General features: G+C 49.7%; 1 protein-coding gene across 3 annotated transcripts in view; it reads right to left on the reverse strand.

Moving 5' to 3' along the window:
* Positions 1-655: 655 nt before the first annotated feature.
* The window catches only part of KSR2 (kinase suppressor of ras 2), a 357,439-nt gene continuing 339,187 nt past the window's right edge, over positions 656-18,907 (reverse strand). For 2 of the 3 annotated variants that reach the window (XM_033098220.1, XM_033098218.1), the window contains exons 17-20: positions 17,322-17,453; positions 13,186-13,315; positions 12,077-12,210; positions 656-7,613 (exon numbers count right to left, since the gene is read on the reverse strand). In XM_033098220.1, the coding sequence (XP_032954111.1) occupies positions 7,607-7,613; positions 12,077-12,210; positions 13,186-13,315; positions 17,322-17,453 (403 nt within the window). In that variant the 3' untranslated portion in view covers positions 656-7,606. Of the gene's footprint in view, positions 7,614-12,072; positions 12,211-13,185; positions 13,316-17,321; positions 17,454-18,907 lie in introns of those variants that run through there. The other variant, XM_033098219.1, reaches the window with a different exon arrangement.

Here is an 18,907-nt window from a genome sequence, read left to right on the forward strand (position 1 = left end):
TCCATTGTCACGTGGCTGGGGGAGAGCATTCAGGCCTCGAGGGGAAGCTGTTCCCTCCAGGATAAACCATCTCTCTCCAAGCAGGCAGACTACCAAAGGGGATCATAGGAAGGGTCTCAAGGACAAGGTCTTCCTGCAATTTCCAAGTTCCCTGATTGAACATAAACTTTTGGAAGGCTGCCGGAGACTGTCCACCAGCTACAGCCGAAACTTCAAATGACTGGACTTCTGGAACTTTCTGAGGCCTTTCTTCTAAACCCACCTCTGCCTCTAAGAAGGGTCCTCACTTGGGAGAGTTTATCCTCCCTCGTTGGGCCTGAGTTCCTTTTTCTGGGAAAAGAGGGAAGGCATGAGGTCAGAGACGGTTACTCAAGTGCGTCTCAAGTGGCAACTCGGATGCCCTCAGGCTGCATCTGTGGTCGTAGGAAGGCGTGCTGTGATTGATTAGCAATGTCTGCCAAGAGTACAGGAGGGGGCAGTGGGGGGTAGAAATGTCACACATTTCCTCTTCTTGGACTACATCCTCCTTCTAGATCTTCATCCCAATAACTTGGTTGAAGATACAAATTCAGGTGAAGACCTAGCTGACCCCTCAAGGGCATGACACGCTCCATTATTTCCACACGGGTCTCCGAGCCATGGTATGCATGGTATGGTGGGGAAGTCACCTGCACACAGCAAATCTGACCCCTCCATTGGAAGATAGGAAGAGTTTTCCTTCGTGGCATCCATGTTCGGGGTACCACTGCCCACATGCGTGAACTGGGGTCTACCATCATCAGGCCTGGGCAAGGAGTGGGGAGGTGGCAGGGGCAAGGTTCAAGCTTCCTGGGGCTCAGCTTTTCCTACCAGCATCGAATGGAAAAGCAGGAGCAGCTGGTGACCAGGGGTCACCCCAGGCTCATCTCTCTGCCCAGATGTATCTCGATTAGCTTCCAGGTCCCTCATTTGCAGTTCCAGCGTCTGGGAGGACTTCGGGCTAGGTGGGGCCAATCAACCTTTTCCAGCTCCTAGAAGGTGACCTAGAAATGTTGTTCTTTTCTGTGGGCTAGTACATTCAGTGGGCCTTTGTTCTCAGGATACCATGCAGGCTATCAAGGTGAATTCACAGAGGTCGATCTTACTGGGGATTCTGAAACAGCCTGGGAAAGCTTGGGAAGAGTAGCCAGCTGACACAGCCTTTTAGAGGTTTTACCACACAACAGTGTCTTAAAAGCTCTGATAAGTCCTGCGACCAAGAAGTAAATTTAATCTTGTTTTGCCTAAGCATTTCCAATGCGCATTTGTCCCAGAACCCTTCCAATAATGCATGTACATAGAGTCTCCTGTGGAATTTAAAGGTCTATGGAACATGCTTGGTAAACTGGGTATAACCTGGATCACGCAGACTCCAGGCAAAGCCTATTTCCTCCAGCTCAGTCCTTAAGAGAGGAACAGCAACCATTTCAACCCCATTGAGATGAATCCTTCATATTCTTAGAGTTACGGGGCTGAGTCCAATGAGCAGGAAGGGAAGACCACTCACTGGCGAGCCTCTTGGGACAGAAGACCACAGTGAAATGTCCAGTGTGAGAGAGGAAGAGTGAGAGAGAAGGAGAGAGCCAGGCTGACGGAGCAGGCTGCTTGGAGCAGGGGTGCTGGAGGAACCCAGGAGCAGCTCTGCCAACACACACGCATGTTTCCTGGAAGCCCGGCAGCTGCTGGCAGCCTGTCAGTCTGGGAGTACAAGTGGGAGCTTCCGTGCAAACTCCCACACAGGTCCCCACCTCCCCTGCGTCTTCCTTCAATGACTTCCTGTTTTCCCTCCCTCTCTCCTGGTTACTAACAGCAGATAACGCCAGAGGCTGGAGCTTTAACAGAGGCTGGGCAGCCGGGCATAAACCACTCAAAATGGTGGTGGGTTCCTGGGAACAGACGAGTCCAAAGACTCATACTTAAAATGTTGCCTCTACTAGTTAATAGGCTGTTTACATCACTTTGTCATAGTTTCTTGGCCTGTGAAATGGGAATAACGGTACCTACCTCCCGGGACCATCCCATCACAGGGATTCAGTTGGCCTGGCACGTAAGTGCTCAGTGAACAGTGGCTGTTAAGAGATGAATCATTACTCTGCCTCCCAGGGCCCAGATGCCTGGGGACACCTAACCAATGGGTTCCTTTATAAGTCATATCCATTAAACCTGGCAAGTTCCCTTGAGATTGACGACCCAGGGCCTGGTTATGGGAATCCCATTACTGCCTGGTCCTGGGAGTGGAGCCCCTTTGGCTGCAGGGAAGGGTGTCTGACCCCCTGTGCCAGTACCTCGCTTTTACCCAGCAACCCTTGCTCTGCATTCTGTAAACATTTACTGAGCACCTACTATGTGCCAGGCACTATGCTAGATGCTAGCACATAGATAAGTTGAGAAGGTCACGGGGACTGACGTGTTCACCAATTCTCTGGCCCAGCTGGCTAGAGAATGGGCATGGGCTGTAGGGTCTCAAGACAGGAGTCGGGAATTTGGGTTAAGAATCAGGAATGAGGCCCCCTGTGGCATGTTGCGGAGAGAGTCAGGAAGAATGAGGACCTTCGAGACACCGGGGACCTGTCTTCTGGGGCTCAGACTGACATCTGCTGGAGCTCATTCCCCTGACAGGCGTCTGCAGGTGAGGGCTGGGGTGAGGGATGAGTGAGGTGGGGGCTGGGGACAGTGTCCACCAGAGGCTGCTCGAACACCTCCTCCCTTCACAGACAAAGCTGAAAAAGACACAGCAAGCACACAGCTCACAGGTCTGTTCCTCTGCCACCGAGTGAGAGTAGAACTAAAAACAAACGTCGTGTTACCAACCACTTCAGACTGCGCTGAGCACATGCATCCAATGGTCACGTGACAGTCACACTACAGACAGGCCGTCCACCATCATCCATGAAGCCCAGAGCTGTTGGCCACCAGTGATGGAGGTGTCAGTCTGGGGCAGGTTTAATTAAAAGCAACAGCAATGCCCTGACCCTTGTGGCCCAGGGGTTCTGGGGACCGAGCTCCCAGGGGGGTCTGCCATGGATGGAAGGTGACCCGTCAAGGCACAAAAGAAAGCTCCTTAGAGGGTGTTATGGGTTGACTTGTCCCCCCTAAAAATGACAGGTTAAGTCTTAACTCCCAGTACTTCAGAATGTGACCTTATTTGGAAATAAGGTCATGACAATGTAATTCGTTAAGATGAAATCAAACTTGAGGAAGGTGGGTGTCCTTATAAGATCCAATAGGACCGCTGTCCTTATAAGAAGAAGGAAGTTCAGACGCAGAGACAGAAACCCACATGGAGCAGGTCATGGGACCACGGAGGCAGTTTGGTGGGGTGCAGCGACAAGCCAAGGAATGCCAAACACTGCCAGCAAACCACCATAGGTTACGAGGAGGAGGCAAGGAAGGGTCCCCTTACAGAGGGGCTCAGAAGGGGTATGGCCCTGACCACACCCTGATTTTAGACTTCCAGTCTTCAGACTGGTGAATCAATTCCTGTTGTTTTAAGCCACCGGGTTTGTGGTACTTTGTTAGGACAGCACTTGCCAATTAACGCGTGGTGGGGGGCAGAAGGGGTTGGGTGATGGAATCACTGGAACAAGACCAGTCATTAGGGGATGGGTGGGCGGGTGAAGTGAAGGCCGGCAGGGGATGAGGGCAGGGAGGATAAATGCGAAGACTGGAGGTTGCGAACAAATGTGGGAAAGCAAGCCAGGGAAGGGGAGGGTTGCCGAGAAGGTCCCTAACATCACAGAGGCTTGGACCTATCCAGGGTCTTTGCTGGGGACGGAGCTGTGCCCCACAACTGGAACAAGCTGTGCCCCTACAACTCCCACTGCTGGCTCCTGTCCCTTCCCTGGGAGTCGCAGACGAGCTGGTTTCTTCCTTAATCAGACAGTTCTCTGGATCAGAGGTTGACAAGCGTTTTCTGTAAAAAGCGAGACTGTCATGCTTTTCAGCTTTATGGGCCGCACTGTCTCTGCAGCAAATAGCCAACTCGGTCCTTGAAGCACAAAAGCAAACACGGTCCATATGAAAATAAATGGGTGTGGCCGTGTGCCAATACAATTTTGTTTGTCATTGACATTTGACTTTCATAGAGTTTTCACATAGCATAAAACCTTCTTCTTCTGGTTTTCCCCCAATTAGAGTATGTAAAAACCAGCTGGTATACTGGACGTGGCCCACAGGCCATAATTTGCTAACCCCAGCTTTAGATCTCTCAAGGTAGTGATTGGGCCTGGGCTAAGTGTTACCATTTCCTTTGTGCTCTTAGGTGACCAGCCACAGGCGGGGACAAGAATGGCGGGAGGTGAGGGAATCTGGGTTTGTGTGGGGGGTGGGGGTGGGATGTGTGCACATGGGATGGGAGGTGTGAAAGTGGCAGAACCATGTTTCCTGAATACAGGAGTCTAGTCCCCAGAGATCCATCCAGGGACTAAGAATCCAAGATAGAAGTGGAGAGAAAGAAGGGGGGCTCCATGGCAAGGAGAGATGTTTCTCTTTGACCCGTAAAAGGAAAACCAGGACAAAAGGGGATTAACTGGAGACTGGGAGTCTCCAGCTTCTCTCTGGGGATGATGACATGTGGGGACATCCCCGCATAAGACCAAGGGAGTGTTTCCCCTGCAAAGGAGTCCCTGTTTGGTGAAACACCTGTGTCCTGGAAGAGTTGGGTGGAATTCACTATGCAAACCCACATGCCTTTCAAAGAAGGCAAGGTCAAGGCTTCCTGGTGAATCTTCACTCTGCGGACTGGTCCACTCGGAAGCCTGTGTATCTGTGGGTTTGCTGAAAGAGAGGCACAGACAGAAACAACATGCTGCTGGGTGCTGGGTACCTGCCCGCGGCCGTGGTGAGACAAGTGAGTGCGCGCGAGCACACACACACACACACACACACACACCTTTGTTTCTATAGGAGTCACAGGCAAGGATGGCAAACCATGATGTAAAAATACAAACACCCCTTTTTCCTTTCCTTGCAAAAGACTGATGAATGTGACCTCCTCCCAACACTTCACTAGTGAATAAAGGGCGCGGCCACCCAGAAAGCAGTGGCTTGGTTCTTTCTGGTTTGAAATGTCTGAACAGCAAAGCTGGCCTCTAAACAATTCAGGGTGGTATAGCCAGGAGGGTGGCAGGGAGGGGCTGGAAGCCGGGTGTAGGCTGGCTGCCACAGCGACTGAGGAAGCTGGGGACAAAGTAAGGACGTGGCAAAGAGCGAGGTTAAGAGCAAGTGACGCGGGACCCAGGGATGGGCCCAAGGAAACCGTGTCAGCAACGCAGAGAAGCTTCGAAGGCACAGAGAAGGTTAGGGCTTCTCCCTGGGTCCCCCAGGCCCTGTCCTCAACCTCAAGCTGGTGCTACTGGATGGATGGAGAAAGCAGCCATTGGAGACCCTCCAAGGCTGTGTGTGACCATGGTAGTTAGTGCTGGAAATAAGAGGCCAGAGGGAGTGGGTCACAGCTCTGGGGAGCATTTCAGCTTCAGAGAAGCTGCACCCTGCCTGGTTCTCCCTTTCTCGTTTCCTCTCCCAGCACAAAGGTCCATGACAAAGACTGGAGTCCAAGGACCCGAGAAGTCTGGGTTGGATTTCAGGCCCTCAAGGGGCCGCTGGGAAGAGGCCAGGCCCAGGCCTGGGGTTGGTCCTCTGGTTGGCTGTTGGACAGGGAGGCAGCTGCTGACGAGAGCTGCCCCTAGCAACACCAGAACGGCTGGGGCTTGTGCAAATGTGTGTAAAATGTCTCCAAGACACACAAATGAGCTAAGAGCCACGGAGTTCCCAGTTCTCCAGACGAGAAACACCCACTGAGGAGCAGCCCACATGGGGGCTTTCAGTCTCTGGTCCCACACAGGCGGGAGCATAGGGAAGGCATTCGGGAAAGTTCTTTGCGAGGCACAGGGGATTCCCTCGCCCAGGGTCTTGGGAAGCATAACTAGTCTCATCAATTTCCCAGTCAGGAAGCAGGGTTGGCCCCCAGAACATGAAGACCCCCTCTCCTGTCATCTGGTTCGATGCTGAGTCTGAGCTCAGGTAGGGTTTTTGAAGTCTTAGTTCGCCTCTCTGGGAGGCAGATGTCTGAATAAGGTAGCAACCAGAAAAAAAAAAAAATCAAGCCTGGGCAGTGCCCAGGAAGTAAAGAGAGGCCATGGGCCGACCCTGGGCATGCTGCCTGCTGCCCTGCTATTGCCCTACTGGGGGGACAGACTGCCTTTTGGTGCCAGAGCAGATGAATGGGGACCAGGGCTTTGGGAACGTAAGACCTACCCTGATTAGGTCGGGAACATCAGGAACGTAAGACAGAGGCTCCTGGCATCACTCTGCACGCCCGACCTGCTTCCAGCATCCTTTCTGTGGAACACCTGATCCCAAGGAGGTGGGGAAGAGCCGCCAGCCCAGATGGGGAGCCAGGGGGAGGGGCGGAAGGCAGGGGCACTGACCAGACATGACGGACCTCCAATGGGGAAGCCACTCTGGGCCTCAGCACCAGGCTGCAGTTGAGAATGCAGAATCGCTACAAACAGCCTTCTTCTTTGCCTTCCCAACAGGGCGTGCTAAGGGCGAAGGGGCGGGGGGAATCCTTTGCAAACAGGATGCCGTGTGTACACCATATAACCCAACACACACGTATCCCAGGAACCCGCATTTGTCGTTGTGGTGGACAGTCTTAGCTGGTGTAAGTGTCGAAGCAGAGGGAGGGGAAAAGAATGTCCTAGAATCCCCTCCCCAGAGCCCCAGTTCTCAGGGCCCAGACTTCAGGGGGTATCATGGGTGAAGGTGAGCTGTAAGGAGCCCCCAGAAGTCATCCTGGCTAGAGAGCCACTGTGCTTTCCAAATGGCAGGGGTGGGGTGGGGCAAAAAGGGACAACGCTGTCACAGAACAGTAGGAGAAGGCAGCAGTAGGGAGCTGGAGCCCAGAGAGACCCAGAACTCAAGACATGCAAGACTGTTTTGCTGCACTTCAGGTCTATATAGGAAGGTGCCACAAACCATGACAGGCTGGGGTTGGGCGTCTGAGAACAGATGTTTACAACGAAACAGCTTAGTCCCCCTGCCCAGATCTTCGCCCCACAGCTTCCCCTGAGTTTGTGCTCAGCTCTGCATCCCATCCCATCTTCCCAGAGAGCACAGCTGGAACCCACTACACACACACCAGACAGCCAAGGAAACTCTCCGGAGCTGGGGCAGCCGGCTCTTGCTTGTCAAAGCGTACTAAGAGCAGGCGCGTCACGCACCGAGACACACATGGACACACAGACTGGTCCCGCGAACCTGCCCAGGTCGGCCTCCTGCCCTCGCCTCCATGGCCCCGGGGCTCCACATTCAGCCTACCCTGCCCCGTGCCTCCCTGATCAATTCCGTGTCTCCCTGGCTGGTCCCGCTAAGTCCCAGCTCAGGGGTCCCCAGCCCTGCCAGAGCAAAAGGACATAGGTCTGGGGTACAGGGAAGCCATTGAGCTCAGTTGTGCAGCGCTCCCAGGTCAGCTGGGGTCGGTACCCTCTAATGGTGAGCCTCTGGCCTCCTAAGCTGGCAGAAGACAGAGCAGGGGACAGGTGGCTTGGGAGCTGAGGCAGCTGGGCGCCGTCCCTTTGTCCAACAGTCACAGCCTGGAGTGGGAAGAGAAGAGAGAGAGCGGCAAGAGGTCACATGGATATGCCAATGCTGTCTTTTGTGAACTAGCACCCTCTCTGAGGGCCAGGTGGTTTGAGGCGAGCGGTTCCCAGCCTCTACAAGAAAAGGTGGAAGGGACCGCTCTTTATTGAGGTCCTACTATGTGCCAGGCTCTGTGCCAAGTGCTGCACATACCTGATCTCATTGAAATCTGACAATAGCCTGTAAGATAGGTATTTTATACCCTTTTAATAGATGAGAAAACTGAGGCTCAGAGAGGTTAAGTGTTTTGCCCAAAGGTGCACAGCCAGGAGACAGCAGGGACAAGATTTGAACCTAGAACTCTTCCCACTGGAGCTTGTAGCCTCTGGACTAGGGATGGTCACCCAGCGTGTAGGTTGGGTTGAGGCCATGTGGTGCTGAAACACCAGCGTCCATGCCGTGTGGAGTCACGGAGAATGTTTGGTAAGGGTTGGAGGTACAGGAAGAGGGGGTGAGACCAAGATGCTCACCACAGACTCCTGCTATGAGCAGCTTTGCTGACTACCGTTGAGCCAAGATCTGGGTGATCAGGGGCAGAAGTTTGTGCCTAGTCTCCCAGGATGGTTCTGGAAAGAGACCCAGAAGGTAAACAGGTAATTTTTGCCTAGGAGGTGGCAGAGTGGAAGGATCAAGATCATGGATTTAGGGTCTAGACCAACCAGGGTTCCAATACTTGCTCTACTCCTTGCTAACTGTGTGATCTTTGGGGAGGCACTTAACCTCTCTGTGCCTTCGTTTTCTTATAAGTAAAACAGTGACGATAATAGTGCCTACCTCCTAGGAGGCCTCTTAGGATTCAGTGAGATGGTGCAGATAGAATGCTTGACACAGCACCTGTCACACATGTGTTTAGTCAGTGATACCCAGATGACAGATATTGTGCTGGTATCTGTCATGGTAATGATCTAGACAAGTGCCATGCAATGGACATACAATGCAACTCAAAAGAATTGAAAGCAAGAACTCGAACAGATACTTGTACACCAATAAGCACTGCAGCATTATTCAAAAATAGGCAAAAGGTGCAAAAAAAAAAAAGGTGCAAAAAAGGCAAGTGTCCATCGACCCATGAATGGACAGACAAGATGTGGTTTATACACAGTGGAATATTACTCAGCCATAAAAAGGAATGGCATTCTAATACATGCTACAGTGTGGACAGATCTTGAAAACATGATGCTAGTAAAAGAAACCAGACACAAAAGCATACGAATATTGCATGCTTACACTGATACGAAATGCCTAGAACAGCACAATTCACAGAGACAGAATATAGATGAGCTAAGAGCTAGGGGGAGAAGGGATTGGGGAGTTATCATTTAATGGTTTCTTTCTGGGGGTGACAAAAAAGTTTTGGAAAAGTGGTGATGCTTGCACAACATTGTGAATGTAACTCATGCCACTGAATTGTACACTTAAAAATGGCTAAAAGGGCCAATTTTATGTCATATATATTCTACCACAATTAAAACATTAATAATGGAATATATCCAAACCCACTGACTTGCACATTTTAAAGGGATGATTAATATATGTGAACTACACCTCAACAAAGCTGTTAATAAAAAGGAATACCGTGCAAGTCATCTCTGTTGTAAATGTTCTGGTCATATTTTAAAAAGTTAAAAAAGTGAAATTTGTCTTGAGAGTATATTTTCTTTAACCCAATATATCCCGAACATTATAATTTCAATATGGAACCAATACTGTATGTGTAATACAACAAATTATACTACATTATTTTCTTTCTACTATTTCTGAAATGTCCTGTGGATTTTACACTTATAGCCCGTTTCCATTTAGACTCGCCACATTGTGAGTGTTCAATAGCCACACATGGCAAGTGGCTGTCATGGGTCAGCACAGGTCTAGACCCTCAAAATGCAAAGAATGGTGTGTGGACCAGCAGCTGCAGCATGACCCTGGAGTCTGCTGGAAATGCAAGCTCTTGGGCCCCACCCTACCCCGCACAATGAGAATCTGCATTTTAACAAATTCCCGAGATGATCTGAACGCATATTAAATTTTGAGGTGCACTGCTCTGGAATGCAGGCTTGCCCCGGCCTCACCTCTAATTTACCATGTGCTAAGACACACTGGGATTCCAGAAACCACAGCTCCTCAGAGGTGACCCCTAGGAGAGGCACACCCGAGACCCCAGAGGTGAGTTTTGAGCTAACCGCCCACATCCTTGAGACATGCCAGCTGCAGCTGAGACCTCTTGCTGGGTCCCCTCTGCAGATTTCAAAGCTCTAGACAGGACCTACCTCCTGGGCCTACTTTAGCCAAGCGCTCCCTCAAACCACTGCTGGCCCACTCAGCTTCAGGAAGGACTCCAGCATTGACCGCCACCACCAAGTGACCAGCTGAAAGCCAGACGCGTGTGACAGAGGAAACTATAGGAGCTGATGTGGTGGGGAAAGCAAACTCCAGACTAGGGAGTTGAAATCTGACCTGTGTTCCCAACTCTGTCACTGACACCCCATGTTGATGTGGTTGAATCTCCAGGCCATAGTTCCTCCATATGTAAAAGAAGGAGGTTGGATAAATCTGGAATGGCCAGAAAAGGCATCCCATGCACTGATGCTGAGTAACTGCTGGTGGCTACCAGGAGGGCTGAGTGCAGACAAATGTGCTGTGATAGATTAGCCATGTCTGCCATGAGTGCAGGAATAGAGCACAGACCACACACACTTGTCATCCATGAAATAGGTAATCCCCAGGACTTTTCTACTTGGACACTGAGAAGCAAAGACGACTTCTGTCCCTGTGAGGCTTTCATTCACAGCATCGTTTCATACTTCCTCTCTGAGGTAGGGGTTATGATGTGGAAAAGAAAACAGCTCCAGGCAATAAACTGAGGGCCCAAAGTGGGAAGGGACAGAGGTGGGAGTTGCCCTGAGATCTCTGGATGCCAAAACCAACCCCAGTGGCTAGACAAAGGAAAAGCCCTCCACAGACCTAGGTCCCCCCACCTTTACTTGGTGGGTGACTCTGGGGGATGCAGGTGTGGGACCATGCAGCCCTTTGGGGGCCTTCCGGTTTGGGGGAAGCTTCTGAAAAGGTTGGTCATCCTTTGAATTAACCTCAATTCTTGCCATGCTGACCCGGCCTCTGACTGTGCCTGGGACCTCACCTTCCATTTCTCTCCCTCCCGCCCACCGTGATCTGGTCCTTCCCACTTCCTACCGGTCCTCCCACCTCCACGTGCTCACTCCCACCTAGAGGGCTCTCACTTCTGATGTGGGGGCCTGGTGTCTTCCCCGAGGCTTTGTTCTAGGTTATCTTCTCAGAGGGGCCTCCCCTGACCCCCTCCCTCCAGCTAAAGCCCCTCCCATCACTATTACACATTGGTTTTGTTGTTTGTTCCACACTGAACACTATTTGAAATGACCCTTTGAAAACATGTTTACCTGCTTATTGTACCCGCTGTAGAATGCAAGCCCTCTGAGGTTAAGGACTTTGTTTTGTTCACCTCTGCATTCTCACTCATAGGACAGTGTCTGGCACAGTGTAGGTATTTCATACACACAGACTGAGTGGAAAAACTGAGTGAATGCATACATGCATGAATCACTGACCCGAAAGTCCCATCATGCCAGACCACAGGTTTCTTGTCCTCCGTTTTCGCAGTCCAACTCCACAGTAAACTATAGAAAGGAAGGCCCTTTGGCTCCCCCTGCAACCACTAAGCTTTATGCCCCTCTGTTCAGTTGAATTCCTAGGAGGGCAGAGGCCACGGGGTGAGGGCCCCAATGACATGTGAGTTTTGTACCTCCAGGCACTCCTGGGACCTGCCCAGAGCTCTGACACTAAATCTCCAACTTGGCCAGGAGGGAGGTCCCCAGAGAGATGACACAGGTATCTCAGATGGAGCCACTGATCTCCAGCCAGGAATGGGGGAAGGGAGAGGAAGCCAGAGGAAGCCAGAGAGACACTCACGACAGGGAGTAGCTGAGAACCTTCCCTGTCCTTGTCTCTGTGCACCAGAGAATGCTGGAAGCTGAGAGCTTCCATGATGGCAGCAGGCTGCTGGCCCAGGGGGAAGGTTTCCTGACACCTCGGCCTCATGGAGGGGTACGCTGAACACCTGACGTGTGGGGCTTGGTGGGTCCAGGGCACCACCTCACCACAGGATGCTCTGACTCACTGGGCATCCACTTGCATCAGAAGAATCAGGTAATGAGGTAGCCATGGTAACCACAAGGACCAAGGCTCTGCACGGCAGACTCTAGTTCCCGAACCCCAGATCAGACTCCCCTGCACAGAAACCTGGTAGGCAAGGGTGGTGGCTGGGGAAGGGTGGTGGGTATATGGAAAGGAGAACATTGGCAGAGGAGTTGGGGAGGCGAGCAAAAAGGTGACAAAGGCCAGTGGACAAGGGCAGTGGGGACAGAGGTTAAGGGAGAAGACCTACTCTGCAGACTTCCAGAAATGTCCAGGGTGAGACAGACGGCGGTTTCGCTTTGGCAGTTTCTCTAGCATGTCCATGAGCTTGGTGAAGGTAGGTCTCTCTTCTTGTTCAAAGGCCCAGCAGAAGAGAAGAATGTCCTAAAAGAAACCAAAAGGGGGTGATTTAACATAAATGGTGACTTCTTAATTACTCCTTGGCACCTTGGCTCTGTTCCTTTGTCTACCCATTTTGCCCACTTCCATATTCCTCCATCACCCATCTATCCATCATGCATCCATCTATCTCTATACATCTCAATTCATGCATTCATCATCCATCCATCCATCCATCCATCCATCCATCCACCCATCCATCCATGCATCCACTTTCTGAGCCCATACAGTGTACCCCTCCATGAGCCCACACAGGTGAGCCCTATTCTACACTCTCAAAGGCCTGGGATACACTCTCAAAGGGTTTCTGCCATTTTTCTCCACAGGGAGGGAAAAAAGGGAATCCTGAGGTCTCCATCCACATTCCGACACTGTAAGTGCCCTTCAAAGTCACAGAGGGGAAAATTAGTTTTAGTCATCTCCTCACCTGAGAAAGGAAACCTAGAGGCAGGTAATACTTAAAAACATACCAGAAAATTACTCCCTCCCTGACTCATCTGTCTTCAGATGAAAAGAGGGGATTGTTCCTGCTGTGTTTTAGTGGATGATTATTAATTTATACTCAGGCTTTTGTTTCTGTGTATTTTGTTCTGAGTTGGATGATGCCTTGGAATTTTTTATGTAAATGCAAATAAAATTAGAATTATGGATACAAGTGATATGAATGCATACCTTTTCAAACTGACAGAAAAAGAGGGATTCACTGAGTCTCCCAGCAATCCATTGCTAGAAAAAACCTTGCCAGGTGCTACTGCGCCCCTGATGGCAGGAACCTGAATTGCAAGCATAGTTCAGAGGTTTTGCCTTCCACGCTCCAAATCATTATAGCACAAGGCTGTGGGCATGCTTTTCTGGCACGCTTTGGGAAGGCATCTGTAACCTCGACACAGCAAAAAGAAGGTGCAGAGCAGTGTCTGGTTCTCCCCTTGTCCCCCAGAACTGGCATTATCCCGGACTTACCGAGATTTCTTTTCCCATGCCGATCTGGCTGAGGTTGGGTTTCATGCCTGTGCCCATTTGCCAGATTATTGCCTCTGCTGGTTGGGTCTTGAAAGGCCACTCCCTGGCATGGAGTTCATACCAGATCGTTCTGTCGGAAGACATTGTTAAAGGGCTAGTGGTGTGATATGTCACTCAGATCCCCTTCCAACATACAAGCACTCAGCCAGGCTGTAGGCTGATCACTCCATTCCCTAGTTTCTTCCTCACGGCACTGGTGTTTTCCTACCTGGGATGTACTTGTAGTTTTTTTCAATGTCTCAGAAGTCATGTTTATCCTATTCAGGCACTTTCTCTGGTGCCTGAATTAAAATGAATCAAAAGCTGGAACATGAATAACTCAACAGACTGTAGCTAGGACCCTCTACTTGTAATTTTAGGAAAACACTGTAAGGGAATAATTAGAGACGCAACAATCACTTACAAGGATGTGCTCTGCAGCAATATATATATAATAGTGAAAAAAGTAGGAACAATGCAATTGTCAATAAAAGGAACAGGTTGCATGTATTACAGGAAGTCCATAAAATGAAATGGAATACTATACTATTATTAAAACATTTCAAAGAAATGTTGCTGACGTGACCAAAGTTCTCAATATAGAATTTTAAATGCAAAAAAGCAGGGCACAAGATTGTATACAAAGGCATATAAAAGTCTTTAAAAAAACCATTACATATATATGGACAAGAGAATAAAGAGAAATATAGCAAAATGTTAACTATGTTAGCTAATTTCGGTGATAGGATGGGATAGGATTTTTTTTTTCTTTTGTACTTGTGTTTTCTAAGTATGAGCCATCCCATCGAGGAGTGGAGAGGGAGGAAAAAGAAAGATCTCAGAGTCAGATTGCCTTGGGTTCAAGTGTTAAATCTCTTCTATACTGGTAGTATGAAGCTGGGTATGTCACGTTCCTTCTCTGAGTCTGGATTTCCTTACCTGCCAAATTACAATGATGATAAAATTGCATGGAAGAATGTTTATCTGGGATGCTGAGTGCCAGAACAATTCGATGCCAGATTTATTCTAGAAGGATTGATCGTATTACCATTCGTTTCATCAATCATGCCATTGTAATGGCTGAAGAAAGGACTGTGCAGTGAGTAGCATGTGGAGATGGACGGGGCAAAGGGCTGGGCAGGGTTTGAAGGGGTGCTGGGCAGTGTGGGTGCAGTGAGGACCACAACACGCTCAGAGGACGCAGGCTTGTTGCTGAGCTATCCCAAGGGGAGAGGTCTCAGCTCACTGAGAACAAGATTCCTCAACTCACGGACCACCTAAAACAACCGTAGGAACTGATCTTTCCTCTAATCTAACGTATGTAAATTTCCTTTAAAGCACAGGAAGCACCTCTTTACCGATCAGAGGACTGCCTCCAACCAGCTATTTCTAGGGTTCCATTTCTCAGTTAGCGTCTCCTCTCCCCTGCCAACCTCATCCTTCTGGGGTAGGGAAGGGTGGTGATGTTCAGATGTTGAGACGTTGAATAAGATGGTCAGAAAGTTCTCAAGTTAAGGTGCTAGGTGATTACTGTTATCCTCATACACAATAACACTTACTGAGTTTTCACTCCTGCAGTATGATATGTCCCCTCCTTTTGGGGACTGTGAATAACAAACTATCTTTTCAACAGCACTCATTTCCCGATCCACTGGCCTTATCGTGCCTAAATAATAACAAAACCTCTACTTTAAAACGGGAGGCATTCTCATTATCCCCATTTTGCAGATGAAGAAACTGAGACTCAGAAATGCTATGTATCTTACCCAGGGTCACACAGCAAATAAGAGGTTGAATCCGGTTCACCTGACTACAGAATTGCACGACTGACCATGACGCGATCCTGGAAAACCTACACTCCATCCTAGTCAAGAGTCCTTATTAACTGGGGCAGGAACTATGTGGGGAGGCAACCCCGCAGTTGATGGTTGAAGCCTGGTGAAGGAGGCACAGACAGGCTGCAGGCACCGCTCAGGGGAAAGGGGGAAGGGAGGTTCTCGGGAGCCTGGCGCTGTGCTGGGTGCCTCATAGGTGTTTTCTCACTCAATCCTTAGCATGCCTCAGTGGGTTTTATTATCTTTAATTCAGGGTGACGGGAAGTAGGGCTTTGAGTGGTGAAATGACTCTCAAGTGTCTGTGGTTAAAAGCACCAACTCTGGATTTAGGATGTCCCCAAGTTTGACCTCCATCTCCACACTGATTTCTATCAGACAAGGCACTGAGTCACTGGAAGACTCAGTTTCCTCACGTGTCATTTGGGAGCAACAATAGCTGCTTAGAAGGGTGCTTGTGAAGATGCCATGAGACAGCACTACGGAAACTTTAACATGGTGCTCCACAAGCTTTTAAAAGTCCATTTTGTTCTAAGTCGTGCCTGAGTGAGACATTCCCAAGCAACAAGGCGCACCTAATTGGCAGGAAACCGGAACACCAGGTCCCTCGGTATTCAACAGTGTCAGGAATAAAAGCCTCATTAAAACTTCCTTCCAAACCCAACTTTCAAGAGCAACTCACTTGAAGAAAAGGAAATTGCTAAAGACCAAAACGCCAGTGCAAACCTAATTACTTACTTTGGTACATTTTGTTAATTACATTCTTTTTTTCTGCTGCTCCGTTTATATGAAAATATAGCAACTTAATTATTGCAATGTGGTTTCAGATAACAATATCCAACTAGATAAAGATTAGGACATAAACGAATCACGGCAAATGACAGCCTCTAATGGGATTCAAGGGACAGACTTCATAGCCATTGGCACTGATTCAGTGGAGAACAGCAGCACCTCTGCCTGGATCGGTCATCCAGCTTCAACCTTGTCCTTCTCTTTCCCATTCTCTATACAGTAGAGTGATTGTTCTAAAACTCAAAATATTATGTCACTCCCCCTGCTTAATAACCATCAATGGCTCCCTAGTGCCGAGAAGGTGAAGGGAAAACTCCTTAACTCAGCCTCTAAGTCTCTGCAGGGTTGACTCTATTTCCCTCTCTCGTCACTCATCTCACGACCCTAGCCTCATTTTCTCCTGATTCTCCATCCCTCAGCTCCCTTTCCTCGCCCCTATTCCTCCCCATATGTTCTCCCATCGTTGGCAGTTTGTTTCCTTTTACCTCTGTGCCTTTTCATGTGTTCCTTCTACCTGGAATACCTCATACTACCCTCACCTGGCACACTTGTGGTTAACCTGTAACTTAGGCTCAGGAGTCACCTCCTCCAGGAAGCCCTCTCTGGTCTCCCAGGCTGGATTTGGTTTTTTCTCAGCATAGCACTTATCATACTTTGTTAAAACCGACTGTTTTGTCTGTCGTCCATTAGACAAGATAGAGTAGGGACCTGTGGTGGTTTTAAAATGTGTCCACAAATGCTTTCGTACTCCTTCCTGCAAAAAGTAGACCCAAATTCCCCTTCCCTTGACTGGATTTAGTGATTTGATTCTAACAAATAGAACACGACAGGAGTGACGATATGTAATTTATGAGACGAGGTCATAAAGGCGATGTGGCTTCTAGCTGCCATGTTGCCAGGTCACTCAAGCAGCCTATGGAGAGGCCGACGTGCTGAGGAACTGAGACCTCTTGCCAACAGCCGTGTGACTGGGCCACTTGGAAGTGGACCCTCAGCCCGTCAAACCTTCAGTGAGACTGCAGCCCTGGCCAACATCTTGACTGCAACCTCCTGAGACATGGCGGGCGGGCCAGCTCAGAGCCACGCCCACTCAGCTAAGCCACGCCCAAATTCCCGACCACAGAAACTTCAGATAATAAATGTTGTTTTAAGGCACTCCATTTCGGATAGTGTGTTCATAGGAGACATCCCGTACGTAGTTATTGCATGAATGAGTGATGGATGAATGAATGAAATGAATGAGTGAGTTGGGTAACTTGCCATAGTCACACCACCAGTGAGACGCCAGGCACGAAGGCTGGCTAGGGTCGCTTTCTACGATACCCCACTCAGATCGCCCCAATCTCACCCAGGAATTCAGCCACCTTTGCCCCCACAGACAGGTGCCCTAGCTCTGCAGGAATGCTTGGGAAGTGCCCCTCTGCCCAGGCTGGGGCTCTCAAAGGCCCGGAGCGGGGGCGGGGGACCACCTACCCGAGTGCAAAGACGTCTGAGTGCTTGGAGAAAGGGAGCTTGTCTTCCTCTGTGTCCGGAGACAGCTGGCGGATGATCTCCGGTGCCAAGTGGCACAGCCAGCCATTCTGGATGCGTAGTTTATCCTCCCTCCTGGAGAAGCAAAGCACAGAGTGAGCCCCGCGTCACAGCCCAGGGAGGACCAGTCCCCCAGCACTGACCCGAGTCCCTGGACCACCTGTGCTGGCTTTCCTGTATCCCCCTGTTGGGCACTGCCTGACCTTGTACTGGAGGCTGAGACACAGTGGGAGGTGGTCTAGAGAGACACACGCAACACCCAAAGCATCATCGGGTTCCTTCGCCTCTGAGGCACCCCTGTCTCCATCTCTATGCCACCCAAACAGCCGATTCTTGTTATCCATGGTAGTCACGTTCTAGAAAGTCTCCGCAAACACTGAATTAGCAAATACGGAGTTGTTGCTCCCAGGGGAAATACATATACACACATGAGCACACACGTACGCACACCTCAGGCACAGATCATCTTCGTAAATCCTAAAAACAACTCATTCTAGTCCATTGTATTTTCTTTATTCCACACAAGAGAAACCAAGGCTCAGAAGCGTTCAGTGACTTGCCCGAGGCTGCCCCACGACCAGGTGCCAGTTGCAAAACCCCGTCCAACGGGCCTCAGAGCTGAAGTGTCTTGCACTACATCACATGGCACTGCCCCCTCCCGTCTCCATCCCCCTGGTCAGCTCTGTATGACTGAAACAAGAAGGAAGACGGTCCCCTTGTTCATCTTTAGCTGGGAACATGTGCACCAGGCGAGTCACATTTTCCCCCACCCTGTGCATGCTCGTGAATGACTGTGAATGTACCCCGAGTATGGATGTTGCGGTTGCAAATAAATTCGAGAAGGGGAATCCGCAAATACGCAATCTGTGTATGATGAAGATTAACCCTATTTACGGAGCACCTGCTCATGCCTAAGCTCTGTTCTTGCACCAGGAGCACAGCAGAGTATAAGACCAATAAGAGGGTCCCTGCCCTCCCGGAGCCTGACCTTTGGTAGGAAAGGCGATGACAAATGAATTAAATAAATAGGAAAACATACAGACAGCAATAAATGTTACGCAGAACATTTAAAAGGGGCTGTGTCAAAGATAAGAGGGAGTTTGCTTGAGATACCATGTGAGCTAAGATTGACATGACATAAAGGATCCAGCCACAAGAACAGGGAAAAGGCTCTTCTAAGCAGAAGGGAAAATTAGGACAAAAGCCCACGGCAGGCGCTGTCTGGCGTGTTCTAGAATCCTAAAGAACATCAGTGTAATTGGCACACAGGATGCCATCCCGTGTATCTATGAAAACGTATATATCCAACCCCTTGATGATGGGTCTTAGGTGGCTCTCCTTTCATTGCTATACATAATGCTGCCATGAACGTCTATCTCTGGGTAGGTACCACGAATACATCCCTTCACCCACATCTGATTATTCTTTACGGTAAATTCTTAGAAGGGACGGGAAGCTGGCTCCCTTCACACTTAAGTCTTTAGCAAGTACAGAACTTTCCATTGGGGACTGAAATCTGACCTCCTGTG

This window comes from Rhinolophus ferrumequinum, chromosome 25 (genome assembly GCF_004115265.2).
Source record: "Rhinolophus ferrumequinum isolate MPI-CBG mRhiFer1 chromosome 25, mRhiFer1_v1.p, whole genome shotgun sequence".
Lineage (NCBI taxonomy): Eukaryota > Metazoa > Chordata > Mammalia > Chiroptera > Rhinolophidae > Rhinolophus > Rhinolophus ferrumequinum.